The following is a 17839-nucleotide window of genomic DNA, read 5'->3' on the forward strand; positions in this document are numbered from 1 at the left end:
ACCCGAATCATGTTTAAAATTCTAACTTTCATACTTTTGACATTTTAAAGTCAATACTTTGATCCCATAACAAATTTGACGATAAATCTATTTTGCATTCTCAAACTTTTAAAAATACTCAAAATTTCATTTTTGACCCGTAACAAATTTTGACCTAAATGTAGTTAACTTGTACCAAATAATCTATTTACCAACTTTTGACCCGTAATATCAAATTTAAGTTCCATAAAAAACCCAAAATAATTTTCATTTGAGAAACATGATTTGCTATTGATTTTTGAAATTCACAAAGTATTTTGAAATACGTAGTAAAATAATATGTTAATATTTATATTTATAAAAATATATAGATATTATATAAATATAGTGTAAGAGGAAAGTGAATAATTATTGATTTATTGCATATATTAGGGTATATTAGTTTTGGAGGGAAAAAATTGTGAGAATTAACCAAAATATGACAAGTATTTACATTTATTTTACTTTATTAGAATAGGCAGATATATACAATTACACACACATACATATATAGACACATATGCCAACATATATAAGCAAGTAGTCACATAAGTATGTGTTGAGACTTGAGTGTGTTCAAAATGCATAAAGTTGGTGGCTAAAGACACTTACTACCTGTCTCCTTCACTGTTCCATCATGAGTCAAACAAAAGGTGGTTATGGTCATAATCGTGCCACTTGGGAATGCTTTGGCGACAAACTAGAATTTGAAAAAATATCCATTCAATACCATTGAAATCAGTTAACTCATGCAATGTTTGAACAACTCTTGATAGAATCCCCTTTAAAGAAGCCATGTCCAAAAGAGGCGTATTTGTGTCTCCACCTTGTTCCTTTAGCAATTTTCGTGTCGAGTTGGCAAATCACGTTTTGGAAATTGTTAAAACTCTTGGTGCAAGCCCCCCGTATACAAGTAACCACACTAAGGAATTCTTGACCTCCGCAGTAGCTTAATGCAACTTGTTGCAAAAAAGAAAAGTTATACGTTCCATTTACATGCCATCTCTATGACTCTATGGCTCATTTGATTTGAAAGACGAGAAACGACAAAATCTTCAATGGCAAATCACAAAACCCAAAGGTCATGTTGAATGTTGAAGTTCATAAAGTCATCATATTTCCTTTAAATCACACAGAGAGAAAATGAATCGTCTAGATTGGATTAGTTGGTGAGATTTATTTTTTTAAACGTTCTTTGATTTTTCTTTGGCTTATGTTTCGTTGTATGTGCGATATTTTGGTAAATCCTTGCTAGTTCTCATAATATATTTTTCGCTAAATAAATGGTAAAAAGTCAAAATCTCTTACCCCTATGTAGCTAGTGGCCTTTTCCTGATTTCTCAATCGGGGGGGGGGGGGGGGGGGGGTTTGCCACCCGTTTTCCGCAAAAGTCAAAACCACCGCAACCATTATCCACTACAAGAAAATAGAGCTAATGCAACCCTAATAAAATGTTGCATTAGACCTTGAAAAAGTTGCATTAGGCCTAATGCAACCTTTTATCAAGGGCTGCGTTAGAAGCAGTTGCATTTAACCAAATGCAACATTTTCATGGTCTAATGCAACCCTTTTTGAAAGTGTTGCAATTAGCATTCAAATGCAACCTTTTTGGTATGCAACCCTTTTACATTCTAACGCAACTTTTGTTGCTTCAAAATGCAACTTTTATAATGCTAAAATGCAACTCTTATTATAGTTTATTAATAAAATGCAACCTTTGTTAAGAGTTAATGCAATCTTTTTTAAGAGTTATTGCAACAATTATTTTTTTAATAAGAAAAATCCAACCTTTTCAGTTACAAAAATGTAACCTTTTTACACCCAAATGCAACTTTGCGACACAAATTCATTGCTATTAATTAATATGCATTAAATCATAATCAAGCTAAAACAATAACACACAAATATCATTGATAGTCAAACGGTGTACTTTAAAATGTTTGTACAAACTCAACTAACAATATAAATAATACAAACTGTAAACTACATTAATAATGAGAAATGAAAACATTCTAATGGGAAATACAAAGTGAGCTGAACCAATGGAGTCTCTCCGATAAACATCCTTTTCTTCATAACGGTTTCTACATCAACGTAGTATGTATCAGCATATGAAGACGTCAACAGAGTTCTGGATGCAAAGAGGATATAAATTCTTACTAAAAAACATAAAGGTCAAAATACTAATAGTAGTAGTAATAACAACAATATATATTTTGGTGAAAAATTAACAATTTTTTAAACCTGGATGCTTACAGAGCGTTTTTGAAACTGATTATGACTATCACCAATTTCATCAAGGCAAGGGCATGGCCCGTTAAGCCTACTTGGCCATGGTTGAACAATTTTTTAATGCATAAAAATGGTGTATGCACAATGGTTAAAACCATATGAATATATGCCACCTACTTGTAGAGTCTAGAGGTGTATGCTTTCATCTGCACATTCCAAATGATATCTGGATCATATCCAAATTCTTCTATTTTTCTCATGTGCATATGCTGCTAGTGAAGAATGCAGAAAATACTTCCTGGTCTAAGCATTCTATCTAACTCCAAAAATCAATCCCATCCCTTTAAGCAAAAACTCACACTGCCATTTAATAAAACAGATGTTGTGCTTGATTGAATATTGCAATAGATAAATATTTGATTATTGATTATATAAAACAAAAAGAATTAAAAAAAACCATATAGGGATTGGTCCCTTCAAATAAAATAAAAATCAGATAAATATTTGATTATTGATTATTTTGCTGTTATACCTTGAATACGAGCCCACACCATCGTAATACAGACAAGTAACGGCACAGAAACAAAACCATAGTGTTATAGTAATTGCAAACCTTCTGTAAATAAAAGAAATTAATAAACCTAATCTCTTTTTTTGTTATCACAAATTCTAATAAACAAGAGTGGTCCCTTCAAATAAATAAAAATCAAAAGATAAACAGAAAGATAGATTGAATTGACCATCAAGACGAGTTTGAAATGATCCAGTTAAAGGACGCAAATGAGAATTTACATCTGATGATCGAGTTTAAGATGATTAATTTATATGGAAGAAATGTGGAGAGTTAACGCAAATGGAGAATATCGATAGGCATTCAAAATAAAATGTCATTTTGGTTTGGGTCAGAAGGGTTGTGACCAGGTTGGTACAGTCAAAAATGTTGTTTTGCCAAGTCCGCAGATTACCAAGTACAAAGTCACATTCAGGTACATTAAACTTGTCATTAGCTTCTCCTTTAGTTTGTCATTCTATATACAAAATTACAAAGCCAAAAAGACAGTACACATTTTTAAAACTAAGGAATGATATAAGACTATAAGTTGAGAAACCAAAAATACAGAATCCCACCTGATGCATATCAAGAATAATGTCTGATTCTGTGAGGAGTTCTCCATTGTTCAAATATCTACTGTAATGTCAGCCACATGTTGAAAAACATAAAACTAATTTAGAGAATAAAAACCTTAATAAATAAAGATAATTCATCATAAAGCTGCTAAAATGACATTTGCATCACAAAACAACATATTTTGAACACATCCAAGTAATTTCATATCATAAGCAACTCGGTAACATGTATTAGATAGCATCACTAGAAACAAACAAAACAAAGATAATACACAATTTTGATTGGCACTATCAATGCACCAATCACTTTACTAATAAAAATATAATGTTCAAAAACCATTTTAAAGTGCCTAAATATATGCAAGCATTTATTTATTGCTAGCGCATGTACCCATGAACAAAGAAAAATAAAAATTCACATAGTATTTTAAATTAACCCTCCCTCCATAATTCAAAGGGTGTTCGTCGATGTGTTAATAAAGTAAAATTGTGATTTCTAACACTAAATTTAAAACGAACAAATAACTTAAAACACAAATCCCTAAAGGTTGCGGCTGGAGCTCAAACAAAAATCACTTTACGACAAGTGATAAGCAAAATGTCTTATACGATCAACTAATTAACAAGATTTCACTTGCAACTTATAAATGAAAAACATATTAGCAGCACATAACTAGGATTAGGATTAAACAATCAACGCTAATAATTAATTAGAAACACAATCAAATTTTGACTAGAAATTTGCAAATCATAACAAGCATTCATGAGTCAACACATTAACCAAACAAATCAGGTAGCTAGTGGTAAGCAATCATCGAGCAGTTGGTGGGCATGCTGTTGATAACAAAAAAATTCTCTACAAGATCTTTGAAGTCCCATTAATTAAATGGTATAGATCAAATTGAAACAAGGAACAATGAGCAGTGGAACCAACTTACCAAGTAGCATGAGTGTCCCTACTAGCCTAAAATCTCCTCCATTGACGTATAGGGAGGCACGGTGGAAACTGAATATCATAACACAGAAGATCGATTGTGGATGGTGAATTTAGCAGGTTTATGAGGTTATCAGAAACTAACCTCAGGCAGGCGTCGGAAATCCAAATATTGGGAGGGAGGAATGAGCGGTAAAATATTTTTGTACCATAAACAAATTATATATAAATAAACTAATTATTAATGCAAAATAACCAATATTATGACTTTTTTTAATGTAAATAAATCATGTGATTGATGGTCGTTTAGGGTTAATGTGGGCAACATGGTGATTGAATGTCGTTTAGGCTTAAAATGGGCATCAATAGACAATTATGGTTAATGTTCATCAATTAGATTCAATAAGCTTAATGAGCTAGTGGAGAGGTAAGGTATTTTATGTAACCCGAGTTTCTTGCCCTATCATTTAGTTTCTGCACATGCGATTATGGTAGACTAGGCGAGTATGTGGCATTCACTAGGTGGATCCTTGAACTGAACATGTTTTATCTCATCGAAATGTCGTGCCTTTGGGCAAGTGTTCATCACGAGTATTGACCATAGGTGAGGGTTTTCCCTTGAATAGAAAGCGAGTGTATCCCGATGTGGTGAATTTAGCTGGTAGCCAATTCATAAGATTCGTTGGCAGTTAAAAAAAAGAATCAACAAGGGTAACAAATTGTTGTTTTAGGGTTAATGATAGACAATCAAGGTTCATTAGGGTCATTAATAGCCAGCTAAGGTGATTCATGGTGGTTTCAGGTAGATATGCCAATTCGAATAGAAGATTGATGGTCGTTTAAGGTTGATAACTTAATATAACATAAATGGATAACTAGAGTTAACTTTGATTAGTTACAATCATTAAGGGTCATTAATTGATGTTTTTGACCTAATGACAACAATCAAGGTTAATGGCAGTCATTAACATCCAATTAGCTAAACTTCAATCAAAAAACTAAAATTACTGGATATGCCCTTGTTAACATTTAAACAAGAAATAAGCTATAAATAAGTAAATTAACTTGGAAATAAACTGGTCGACATTGATTAACACTATGATGTGAGGCAGTTAATTTACACAACTAAGCGCAAAGCCAAATTTTTAAAAGAAGTTGTAAGTTTGAAGAAAATTTACAACCTTTCAAGAAAAAGGTTACAATTATAAGGAACATTCACAACTTTTTAATAAAAAGGTTGCAAAATTCAACAAGAATTTACAACTTTTTAAGATAATTGTTCATTAGATAATCTAATGCAACCTTAATGTCAAACGAAGTTGCATTAAAGTCAAATGCAACACAATTGAAAAGGGTTGTATCTAAAGAGTTGCATTAGTCTCATTTTCTAGTAGTGATCCTTTGATTTGATGTTAATGTAAGAACTGTAAATGAAAAAATTGCGTGAATAAGTTGAAAGGAGATGTGTTGCCATTTGTTGCTCGTAATATCTTTTAGTCTCGGTTTATTTATTTATTTACTTTTTTGCTGCTTTTCTTTTTAACATGTTGAGAAGCTATAATCCAATGAAGTTTGATGATGAATTTGTGAGACAAAAGTTGTCCTACGTAGGCTAGAGAGAAATGACTAAAATGTTAAGAAGCTTTATATATATATATGTTCCATTTACCTTGTGCTTGGGATTGAGTTTAAAAAAATGTTTATTGGTTTTTTCAAAAATTCATTTTGAAAAATCAGGATTTAGGGCTTTTGGAAAATTGCTTTTTAACCATTTTAAAATACTAAAATGAAAAAAGATTTTTATGATTGTCAAACACATTTTAACTTATTGGTTTTTTGAAAACACAAATAAGTCAATAAGTATTTTTCAAACTCAATACCAAATTTGTTAAAACAAAATGGGTTAACTTGATTTAATGTTGAAAATACCCCCTCATGAAATTCTCCCGATTTGCTTAATGAAGTGTTTTATAAACCCTCTATTATTAAAAAAAGACATTTGTTTTTTATATATAAAAAAATCATATGTATATAAAGTTTTATGCTCACACAATTACTTTTTGAGAGAATATTATATTTAGAGGGTGTTTGGCCTAGATTATTTAATCATTCTTATAGTTTTTTTTACAAAATAAGCTTAGTTTGGTGTTTGGTTTAGCTTTTCAAGCTTATGCTTATAAGCTTATATAAGCTAATTTGAATAAGCTTATTTGAAGATGGTTTTTTAGCTTATTTAAAAAAACTTATTTGTGTAAGGTTGTAAGTTACCCATTTGCCCTCAAAGAAAATGGTTTAATCAATTTAACTCCATCTCATTCATATTAATTTTTAACAAATCAGTTAGTAATTAATGCATATTGTTCATTTTAACCCGAGAAAAGCTTAATCCATGGGTCTTTTTAACAAACTTAACACTAATTGAGAGTGATTTAATGCATGTTTAAAGTGTCATGTCATCATAACCTATGTTAGGCGTTAGAGTATACCCCATGGTATTGATAGTCGAGGGTTAGTGACATTAATGAAATAGATGAAGACACGAGTACACAACGTAGAATAGATGATTTATACATGAGTGCAGTTAGAAATATGATTGCAGGAGATCTAACCAAACAAATATGAATGTTTATTGAATATTAATGTATTTTTGTAGAAGTTTTGCGTCATTCTCGATATAAATTTTTCCAAAAATGATGGTATAACTCAAAAAAATAAAGTAGATACATATTATATTAAATATAAGTTATGTGATATATGTAACCATGCCTCTTTTGGTCATTTTACTAACATAAGCTAAATAAAAGCTAACACAAACACTTAAAAAGAGCTTATCAACTTGTAAATATAAGCTAATCCAAACACATAAAAAAAGCTTATCAAATGACAGAAAAAAAGCTATAAGCTCCCTTAAAATATAAGCATAAGCTAAGAAATAAAAGCTAGGCAAAACACCCCATTATTGCTTTTCTACTTCATATATTATCGTTTGATATTGTTTATCATTTTCAAAAATGTTCAAGAAACTTCTGATTCATAATCTGGCCATGAAATCGACCGTGGCTTGTGATTTACTCGCGGTGCGCATGCATGGCGGCGGAGCGGTTACTCGCGGGCGCGCATGCATTGAGGCGGAGTCTTCTGCGTAAAACCGAAGGCATGGAGTCGTCTTCCGACCCACATGGTGGTTTCCGCGGGCGCGCATGCATGGCGACGGAGTGATGACTCGCGGGCGCGCATGCGTCATGGCGGAGCATGGATATTTCCGCGGTGGCGGAGTTTTTCCGACTGTTAAACTTTAGTTGCTCAAGTGGTGATGGAGGAGCACCGATATGCGTGTGTGGGGTACTCTTTCTTCGTCACATAAAGGCAAAATTTTTGGGAATGATTAAACGCTGGAGTGTGTTGTTTAGCGATGCGCATGCACGGTGGCGAGGTGTTGGATCGCGTATGCGTTATGGCGCGCTGCTGCTTCATAGTGGTGGGACTCATGCATGGTGGCATGCACCATGGCGGCCAGATGGTTATCCGCGGTGGCGTGTACGCGAGGTGGCGCAATGACATTACCCGGTGGCGAGGTTTACTTGTCGTAGCGCGCATGAATGTTGGCATTGTATTGAACCACGGCGAGCGCATGCGCGGTGGCGGAGCGTTGTGCCACGGTGATCATCACAACTTGCGGCTTGCTTGCCGGAGCAGGAGGTGGCGTGGACTCTAATTGCCCGCCATGTTTTTGTTTTTTCCGGTGATAGGTTTTTCAATGAAATTCTTGGATGATAATAAGAAAATTGGAAACTGGACCCACCGGGTATTTAGGAACCTACCTCCACTAGTCCCCTTAGTCCAGTGCTGCTCCTGGGCGTGCAAGCGGTTAGTTGGAGTTCTGGACTTATTAGGAATGCTTGTACGGTTTTTCCGATCCGGTGCTTCCCAAATGTACTTTTTTGCTTATATTTCTACTTTGCTTCGGGTTGTAAGAGGTTTTAATCATGATGGCGCGTTGAGCGAAGCGGAGCGCGTCCGGTATACGGAGCGTGCCCAGCCTTGTATTCGGCGCGAGGCCGTATGGGTTTATAAGGATTCCCAACCTTTAAGTATGGCGCGTAGCCGTATGGGTTTATGAGGATTCCCAACCTTTAAATTTGGCGCGTAGCCGTATGGGTTTATGAGGATTCCCAACCTTTAAGTATGGCGCGTATGTTACCCGCGGTGATCGTGTTGGAGCTTTAACTTGGCCTGCGGGAGCCGTACCTGACCGGCCATTTCTTTGCTCAGAGCGTACATGTGATCTGCAAAAACCGGGTTTGACCCGCGGAAGCTTTCTTGTGACCCGCAGAGGTTGTACTTAAGCTGCTGGAGTTTTTCGCCATGACCCGCGGAGGTCAGATTTGATCCACGGTTGCGCGTTAGTGACCCGCGGTATGTGAGGTTGGTCCCTTCCAACATTTAAGTTGTCCGCTAGTTATTCATTGATCCGCGGGAGTTCACAATGTGATCCGCCAATTATTATTTAGCGCGTACGGCATGCTATGGCGGAGTTGAATCGCCGGAGCACGCATGCAGCTTGTTTGTTTCGCGAACGGCGTGGAGGTTGATGTTGATTGCGGAAGCTAAAGTTGACCCTTGAGGCTCTGATTGTGCCTTTGTTTCGCGGGAACTTTGCTTGCGGAAGCAGAAGTTGATTGCGGAAGCTAAAGTTGACCCTTAAGGCTTTGATAACGCCACGCGGGAACTTTGCTTGCGGAAGCAGAAGTTGATTGCGGAAGCTAAAGTTGACCCTTAAGGCTTTGATAACGCCACGCGGGAACTTTGCTTGCGGAAGCAAAAGTTGATTGCGGAAGCTAAAGTTGACCCTTAAGGCTTTGATAACGCCACGCGGGAACTTTGCTTGCGGAAGCAGAAGTTGATTGCGGAAGCTAAAGTTGACCCTTAAGGCTTTGATAACGCCACGCGGGAACTTTGCTTGCGGAAGCAGAAGTTGACCCTTGAGGCTTTGATTGTGCCTTGCGGGAACTTTGCTTGCGGAAGCAGAAGTTGATTGCGGAAGCTAAAGTTGACCCTTAAGGCTTTGATAACGCCACGCGGGAACTTTGCTTGCGGAAGCAGAAGTTGATTGCGGAAGCTAAAGTTGACCCTTAACGTTCATAAAGCTTCATTCGCAACGTGGAAGCAAAAAATGACCCGCATGAGATTATAGTTGATCCGCGGGGAGCGATTTTGATCCGCGGTTGATTGAAGTTGACATGCGGGGGCTATGGCGGAGAGTAATCGCCGGGAGCGCGCATGCAACCCGCTGTGGCGGAGGGTAATCGCCGGGAGCGCGCATGCAACCCGCTGTGGCGGAGGGTAATCGCCGGGAGCGCGCATGCAACCCGCTGTGGCGGAGGGTAATCGCCGGGAGCGCGCATGCAACCCGCTGTGGCGGATGGTAATCGCCGGAAGCGCGCATGCAACCCGCTGTGGCGGATGGTAATCGCCGGAAGCGCGCATGCAACCCGCTGTGGCTGAGAGTTGAGCGCGCATGCATGGCGGGAGTTGAGCGCGCATGCATGGCGGAGAGTTGAGCGCGCATGGGCTTTGCCTTAGTTGTGCTTAGGTATTTTTATGGTCCAGCTGCGCAATACGTAGGATGGATGCTATGAGTAATTTGAGCTAAGGCTCATATTATTGGGCTAAGGCCCTAACGTTTTAGAGTTAAAACTCGTTAACGCGTCTGAGCTTGAAGCTCGCGCATGTATGTTTTACTTCGTTTTATTTTTAGTTTGATGTCAATACAATGTTGTCATATTGCTCAAAATTAATAAAGGGAAGTGTGAAATATGTATGCAAAAGGTAATAAAACTCATGTTAAGAAAAAATAGAGCGTATCATTATTCATAATGGCTTAAAAAGCCTTGATTACGAACTTGACAACTTTTACATGAAACATTTTCTAAGTTGTGCTGCGTTCCATGTGCGCGGGATCTTCCATAGGTGGTGGAATGTTGATCCGCGGCTGTGCGCATGCATAGCGGCGGAGTGGTGACTCGCGGGCGCGCATGCATCGCGGCGAAGTCTTGATCCTCGGCAGTGCGCATGTATGGAAGCAGAGACTTGATCTCTGGTGGCGTGCATGCATGGCAATAGTCTTAACCCTCGGCACTGAGCATGCATGGCGGCGGAGAGAGGACCCGCCGGCGCGCATGCATGGTGGCACGCAGGTGTTGACCCGGGGTAACTGACCCTCGGCACTGCGCATGCATGGCGTCGGGGTGTTCCTCCGATGCGGCGCATGCATGGCCGGGAGAGTTTGTCCGCAGCGCACTTGTATGGCGTCGGAGTGTTGATCTGCGGTGCGCGCATGCATGGAGGCGGAGTGGTGATCCAAGGTCGCGTATGCGTGACGACGGAGTGGTGACTCGTGGGCGCACATGCATGGCGGCGAAGTCTTCTGCGCAAAACCAAAGGCATGGAGTCGTCCTCCAACCCACATGTTGTCTTCTGGAAGGTTGTCTGATGAGTACAATCATGGTTGTCCTTATCCTGATTTGGATTAGACTATTCTCATTTGTTGTGTGTTGCTTACGCGCGGCCTTTATGCGCCTATCCCGGGGATGCGCAAGGTCTTCTCTTTATTCTCACACTAAATGTGTGTTGTGTGCATGTGATATGCGCCACGCGCAGATGTTTCATGCGCTTGCGCATAAGTTTTGGCTTTGTGTCTTCATGACATCCTGATTTCAAGCCTCTTGTCTATATCTTGTGGGTTGACCCGCCCCGCTCGATGTTAAGGCGGGTGCATACCCCTTCAAGCCCCCCCAGTCTAATGTGTCTTGTCTCGCGCGAGCGAGGTAAGATAGATATTAGACTTAATAGTTTGGATCTACAAATTGAAAGTTAGATCTGTAATTTTCAGTTTTTGGATCGTGTAAAAATTCCTTCTCGAAAATAGATCTGAAGCTCGGAGTGGAGAGAATTTAAAACCCTCACAGATCCGTAGGCTTGACCGTCCGAATCAGGTAGTTTCTTTTTTGGATCTACAAATCTTTTTCAGCTTCATTTTTGCACAGATCTGGAAGCATCTTTTAGATTTATGGATCTTTTTGAGCTTTAATAGAACAAAATCTTGAAGCATCTTTCTGTAAACTTCCAGATCTGGATTTTTCTTGGGAGAAAAAAGAATCACAGATCTGAAATAATGGATGAACAGATCTGAGAACCGAGACGAAAATCGAAGGGTAGCTCGTTGCTGGTCCCACGGATGGCGCCAATGAAGAAACATGAAATGAATCTGACCTGATCCATGACGATGTTCCTCGGTCTTCGAGATGAACGAACCACGACTCGATCTTCTTCTCCGGTAGCTTGAGATCTAACCAAATCTCGGATCGTCTTCTCCGCTCAGAATTGCATTGGCTTTCGGGGGTGTGGAGGTGACTGCTAAGAAATCTCGAGGATCTCTTGTTTACAGACACAAAAATGGTTATGGTGGTGGCTCTTATTGAGAACAACAACCCTTAATAAGGAGGTAGAGACCTCCTTATATAGGGAGCCTCATTGCCACCATCATGGTACCCTAATGGGCCTAGCCCAGTTAGGGTTACCTCCACAAAACCCCCTCAGCCCAATAATATTGTATTAGTCCATATAATAAAATAAGCCAGACATAATAAATTAAGGTCGTAAGCCGGGTTTAGTACCATACCCCTACACTTGGATTTGTTTAGTTTTCTCCATATTGCTCTTTTCATTACCCTAATGATTCCTCATCCAAGTTCATCCAATTTTTTTTTGATGAATTTGCCCCTCTTCCATAATCTATGCACAGGCGCTAAAACTTCAAAATCATTCGATATGCTCTAGTAATATCAACAGCGATGATGGAAAATTTGAACAACACCTTAATTTCTCTCATCACTTTCCTAGTTTTTTTTTTAAATAAAACTTACTTTTTTTTTCACATGTTATTATGGGCATTTTGGTTATTACCGAAAAGCTGAAATAAAACTCGTTTGGGACTTGGGTAACCTAGACTTTTTGTTCAATTTTGACTTTTTGTGGGTCAAAGTTGATTACGCTACAGGATTAACAAAAGATACCAATACTAAATCAGATAACGGTATGTCAGTATTGGTACCATACCGGGTACTTTCGGTTTCAATTAGATACCCATTTTTTAAGATTTCAAAATGGGTACAGTATAGTACCCGTATTTACCAACTTTATCCTTCATTACAACTCGTCCTAGTGTGTACCATATCATTTCACATTTTCACCCATGCTCCAAAAGATTCAGAGATTCACACACGCTTCACATGTCAGCAGCAAGATCCAATCCTTCCCATTCCAGCCCTCACACTTTGACAACCGTACAAACCCACCCCTGATTCAGCCCACGTTATATGCCCTCGAAACCCTCTTATCTTCACCTCCTCCATTCACCTACTACTTTTAGCCTCTCTCGCCGCCGTAACCTAGCGGCGATCTGCCGGTCGGACCTCCGACTAATCTATCAATATCTATCACCCTTCCCTCTCCTCTATCCCCTTATCAATTCCAAAAACAAAACAAAAATCACCCTTCTATTAAAAAAAAACCAAAATTTGCTTTGTTTTGTTTATTATTATCGTCTGGGTTCCCTTCTTTATTAATATTAATAAGAAGGGGAGAGGGAAGTTACAAAAGCAAAAAAAAAAGTTGAAAAATTTGGAAAAAAGTATAAATTATTTCTAGGGTTTTGAGATGGCGGCGCAGGTGGTTCAACAGCAGCAGCAGCCTCAATCGGTCAACGGCGGCGGTGTTCCTGGCGTCGGTGGTGCACCGCAGTTTGTGCCGACGTCGTTGTACGTTGGGGATTTGGAGTTTAGTGTTACCGATTCGCAGTTGTATGAGTTGTTTAACCAGATAGGACAGGTGGTGTCGGTTAGGGTTTGTAGGGATTTGTCTACTCGAAGGTCGCTTGGGTATGGTTATGTTAACTATGTCAACGCTCAGGATGGTGAGTTTTGTTTATTATTTGTTTGATCTGAAATGTGTTTATTGTTTATCTGATACTGCTTGATATCATTTGGGTAACTGTTTGTATGTATGCGAATAGACTGTTATTAGATGATTGTTTTTGGGCTAAGAAGACATTAAATAGTTGTGTATAGAGTGTAGACTATATATATGGTATTTAGGTGAATGGTTATGTTTGATTTTGCATTTGTATTTCATTTTTTGTGTAATTGTTTTAGAAAGTGTGTATTATTTTTTATGGTTAGCTTTGTTATCATTGTCTTTTGTTGTTTATGTTGAAATGTGCTGATTCATTAGCATTGGTGGTAGCTAGCAATTATGTATTTATCTGGTTGTTTTTGTGAGAAGAATGCATCAAAATGTTGTGTAAAGAGTGTAGACTATTTTAGTGTTATATATGAAATTCAGAAATTGCAACGGTATTTCATTTCTTATGTAAATATTTCCAAAGAAAAGATTTAGAAAGTTTGTTTTATTTTAAGCCATACGATATGGAACGCGAAGTTAGATATGTTCTCGCTAATACTTAAAATGTCTGTTTTATTTCAAGCTATAAGGCATGGAACGTGGAGTTAGATATGTTCTCTCTAATGCTTGTTTGTAAAGTAAAACAATGGCCTATTACAGGTTTTCTTAGTGACACAAACTTGCATTTGACTTGCATCAGTTTGGTTGAAGGACTGCATTTTATAATTTTGTTGTCGAGTGGTATATTACTTTGTGAGTACTGTTATTTTGTTAAATTATTTGGTGTTTCTGACTTTTCGTGTTATGCTAATGACAGCTGCAAGAGCGATTGAGGTGCTTAACTTCACACCACTTAATGGAAAGTCAATTAGGATCTCGTATTCTGTTCGTGATCCTAGTGTGCGCAAAAGTGGTTCTGGAAACATTTTCATTAAGGTACCTGAACATTAACATCCATCTTAATAGTCTTTAATTGTATTCTTTACCAATCTAGTTTCTGTTTATTATTAAACAATACAGAATCTTGACAAAGCAATTGACCAGAAGGCCCTGCATGACACGTTTTCAACATTTGGTAACATCCTCTCTTGCAAGATTGCTGCTGACTCAAACGGTCAGTCAAAAGGCTATGGCTTTGTGCAGTATGACAGTGAGGAATCTGCGCAACAAGCTATTGAAAAACTCAATGGCATGCTTCTGAACGACAAGCAAGTTTATGTGGGCCCCTTCTTGCGCAAGCAAGAACGAGAATTGGCTGTTGACATGTCAAAGTTCACTAATGTCTTTGTTAAAAACTTGTCTGAAACAACCACCAATGAGGATTTGAACAAGGCGTTTAGTGAATATGGAACGATCACTAGTGCTGTTGTGATGAAGGATGCAGAGGGGAAGTCGAAGTGCTTTGGATTTGTTAATTTTGAGAATGCTGATGATGCTGCAAAGGCTGTTGAAGGTCTTAATGGAAAGAAGTTTGATGAGAAAGAATGGTATGTTGGTAAAGCTCAAAAGAAGACTGAACGGGAACAGGAACTGAAGCAAAGGTTTGAGCAAAGTATGAAAGAGGCTGTTGACAAATCACAGGGGCTGAATCTGTATATCAAGAATTTAGATGATACTGTGACTGATGATAGTCTCAAGGAGTTGTTTGCACCTTTTGGTACTATCACTTCTTGCAAGGTTTGTTGATAAAAAGCTTCAGATACCTATACATTTATACCCAGTGTAGGCTCATGAACTGCGCATTTAATTTTATTATTATCTTTTTATGAACAGGTTATGCGGGACCCTAATGGAGCTAGCAAAGGATCAGGCTTTGTTTCATTCTTGACTTCTGAGGAAGCTTCTAGAGCGGTAAGCTAACATGTTTTCACTTTCCATGATAACTCGTTTCATATTTTTTGTTTCGTAAATAATTGCTTAACATGTTTTTTTTTGTTTTTTAATAGCTTTCCGAGATGAATGGAAAGATGGTTGTTAGCAAGCCTCTTTATGTAGCACTTGCTCAACGTAAAGAAGATCGAAGGGCACGATTGCAGGTGTGTTGATAAATTTGTTTTTTTGTTTCTCAGATTGTGTTTATTAGTGAGTTTTACGGTGGCATAACAGTAATCATGTTAAAAGAGTAAAAATACAAGGATAGTTTGTGTTGCTTGGTCCAAATTTTGGATTTCGTCCCTGTGGTTTCAAATGGCGGATTTAGTTCCCAACCACCTATTTCTTCTATTCGTGGAATCGTGGTCCAAAAGTTAACTATGTTTGATAATAACATTAATTTGATATCTGAGCCAGGCATAACAGGGGTAAAACCGTCTTTTATTTTTTTCCACATGTGTGTAAAAGGCGGGAGAAAAAGGAAAAGTACGGTTTCACCCTTTCTGTGCCAAGAACGTGTCTCAATTAATATTAAAATCTAACCCAACTAACTTTTTGAACCGTGGTTGTATTTTTTAAAGCACAAGGATGAAATTAACATTTGGGTCAAACCACATGAACCATCTGTGCGATTTACTCTTTATGTTGTAAAAGAAAAGATAATGGTTTTTTATATTTATATTAATGTAGGCACAGTTTGCACAAATGCGTCCAATTGCAATGGCACCTGCAGGAGCTCCCCGCATGCCAATGTTCCCTCCTGGTGGCCCTGGTCTTGGCCAGCAAATGTTTTATGGTCAAGGTCAACCTACCTTCATTCCTCCCCAAGTAACATTTACATCTTTTTTTAACTTACAAAAAAAATATTATGAAAGCCATTCTTATATTTTTTATGATACTTGGATAGCCTGGTTTTGGGTACCAGCAGCAACTTGTTCCAGGTATGAGGCCAGGTGGTGGGCCACTTCCAAACTTCTACATGTCAATGGTTCCGCCAGGTCAGCAGGGACAGCGTCCAGGTGGCAGGCGTGTTGGTGTTCCAGGTCAGCAGAATCAGCAACAACCAGTTCCTCTTATGCAGCCACCGATGATGCCGCGTGGACGAATGTACCGGTACCCACCTGGACGCAACATTGGTGATGTGCCAATGGGCGTTGGTGTAATTCCTTCACAGCCAATTCCAATCGGCGCTTTAGCTTCTGCACTTGCAAATGCTTCTCCATCAGAGCAAAGAACTGTAACCGCTTTAAACCTTAGTGTAGTATTGTGAGTTATGTTTTTGGATATATTTGTGATGTGTAAATGTTGTAGATGTTGGGAGAGAATCTGTACCCGCTAGTGGAACAGCTGGAGGCTGAGTCAGCAGCAAAGGTGACTGGGATGTTATTGGAGATGGATCAAACTGAGGTGCTTCATTTGCTGGAGTCGCCTGAAGCATTGAAGGCTAAAGTTGCGGAGGCGATGGAGGTTTTGAAGAGTGTTCAGCAGCAGGGTAGCCCTGCTGATCAGCTTGCTGCGTTGTCTTTGAATGATGGCATTGTTTCTTAATCAGTGAGGTTCATGAGTGCTCAGATTATGGTTGAATTTGGATTGTTTTGTTTTTTGAAGACTGTTGACTTCTGTTTACTGTTATGTTGCATTTGAGACCGTTGCTTGTTTAATGTGCGACTTTGTTGATGTTACTTTTGCTTGTTTACATTGTGTTGGTTAGGCTGAGGGGTGTCCCGCTCTAATGGGGGCGCGAGTGGGGGCTTCAGCCAATAATATTATGACGTGTGGCAGAGAGAGAAACTGGATAAGGGGGGTGTTGGAGCCCCCGCTGGAGCCCCTGGCCCTGGTGTGGAGGGGCTCCAGCAGGGGCTCCAGCGGATTTTTTTTTTATTTTTTTATAAATGTATTAAAAAAACGTATTATTAAAAAAACTCATAAATTATTTAAAAAAACAAACATTAATTAAAAAAACACATTAATATCTAAAAATAAAATAAAAATTAAAGTACTAAGAAAAACATTATTCTTATTCTTCGGCTTGGTCTTCTTCGATCAACCTCTTTCGGATACGTTCATTTTGCTTTTCCATTAGCATTTGATCGACCGGATTTAGGTTACTGAAGTCTCTAGTATCGAAGTCTAAATCTCTCATTCGACTTTTTTCCTTTTTGTCATTAGAGACCACCTCCATGGTTTTGTTGAATTTATTGAGGGATTCAACAAGATTGGCGATGTTTACGGCTTCCCCCTCAGCCGGTTGTTTCCCCTTGGCGTCCCGTCCCAATGGCCGCTTCCTCGGCGGTGAAGACGTTTCCTCCCCCGCAATGTTTAGGTCGAATCCAACGCGGCAATCCGACCAGATTGAAGTGCTATACGCTCTGGACAAACTTGTTTTAGTCCGTTTCGGCCGTACTTCCGCATCAACGTCCGGCGCCACCAGCTCAACCCACTTGGAACACCTTTTCAACCTCTCCCACAACTTTACATCGTCCCACGTCTTCACCGTCCCATACCTCCGCAAACACTCCTGCTTCCACTCTTCGACAGTGAAATTGTAAACCGCCAAATCATCACTGCCACTTGGTCTCATACGACCGCTGTTCCTGTTGAAAAGATTAGTAAACAAGCCGACAAATTTTCTGATTTCGGACCACCGACCCGAAATCATATCGGCGTTCCGCTCTGTACTCCCAACGAGCGTAT

General features: G+C 38.8%; 1 protein-coding gene across 1 annotated transcript; it reads left to right on the plus strand.

Moving 5' to 3' along the window:
* Positions 1 to 12988: 12988 nt before the first annotated feature.
* On the plus strand, positions 12989 to 16693 carry LOC143621629 (polyadenylate-binding protein 2-like). The gene is made up of 8 exons (XM_077092991.1): positions 12989 to 13286; positions 14091 to 14209; positions 14294 to 14950; positions 15047 to 15124; positions 15220 to 15309; positions 15836 to 15973; positions 16053 to 16382; positions 16457 to 16693. The coding sequence occupies exons 1-8, from the start codon at positions 13031 to 13033 to the stop codon at positions 16691 to 16693; spliced, it is 1905 nt and encodes a 634-aa protein (XP_076949106.1). The 5' UTR covers positions 12989 to 13030.
* Positions 16694 to 17839: the final 1146 nt, after the last annotated feature.

This window comes from Bidens hawaiensis, unplaced genomic scaffold (genome assembly GCF_021521415.1).
Source record: "Bidens hawaiensis isolate Kalapana, Puna unplaced genomic scaffold, B.hawaiensis_p1.1 tig00002922_1, whole genome shotgun sequence".
Taxonomy (NCBI): Eukaryota; Viridiplantae; Streptophyta; class Magnoliopsida; order Asterales; family Asteraceae; genus Bidens; species Bidens hawaiensis.

What these genes read in the sequence shown, in the direction of transcription:
- LOC143621629 (XM_077092991.1), top strand. Translation starts at nt 13,031, where the DNA reads ATGGCGGCGCAGGTGGTTCAACAGCAGCAGCAGCCTCAATCGGTCAAC. An exon ending in CTATGTCAACGCTCAGGATG is followed by an intron (nt 13,287 to 14,090) that starts GTGAGTTTTGTT and finishes TGCTAATGACAG; the next exon opens with CTGCAAGAGCGATTGAGGTG. An exon ending in GTACTATCACTTCTTGCAAG is followed by an intron (nt 14,951 to 15,046) that starts GTTTGTTGATAA and finishes TTTTATGAACAG; the next exon opens with GTTATGCGGGACCCTAATGG.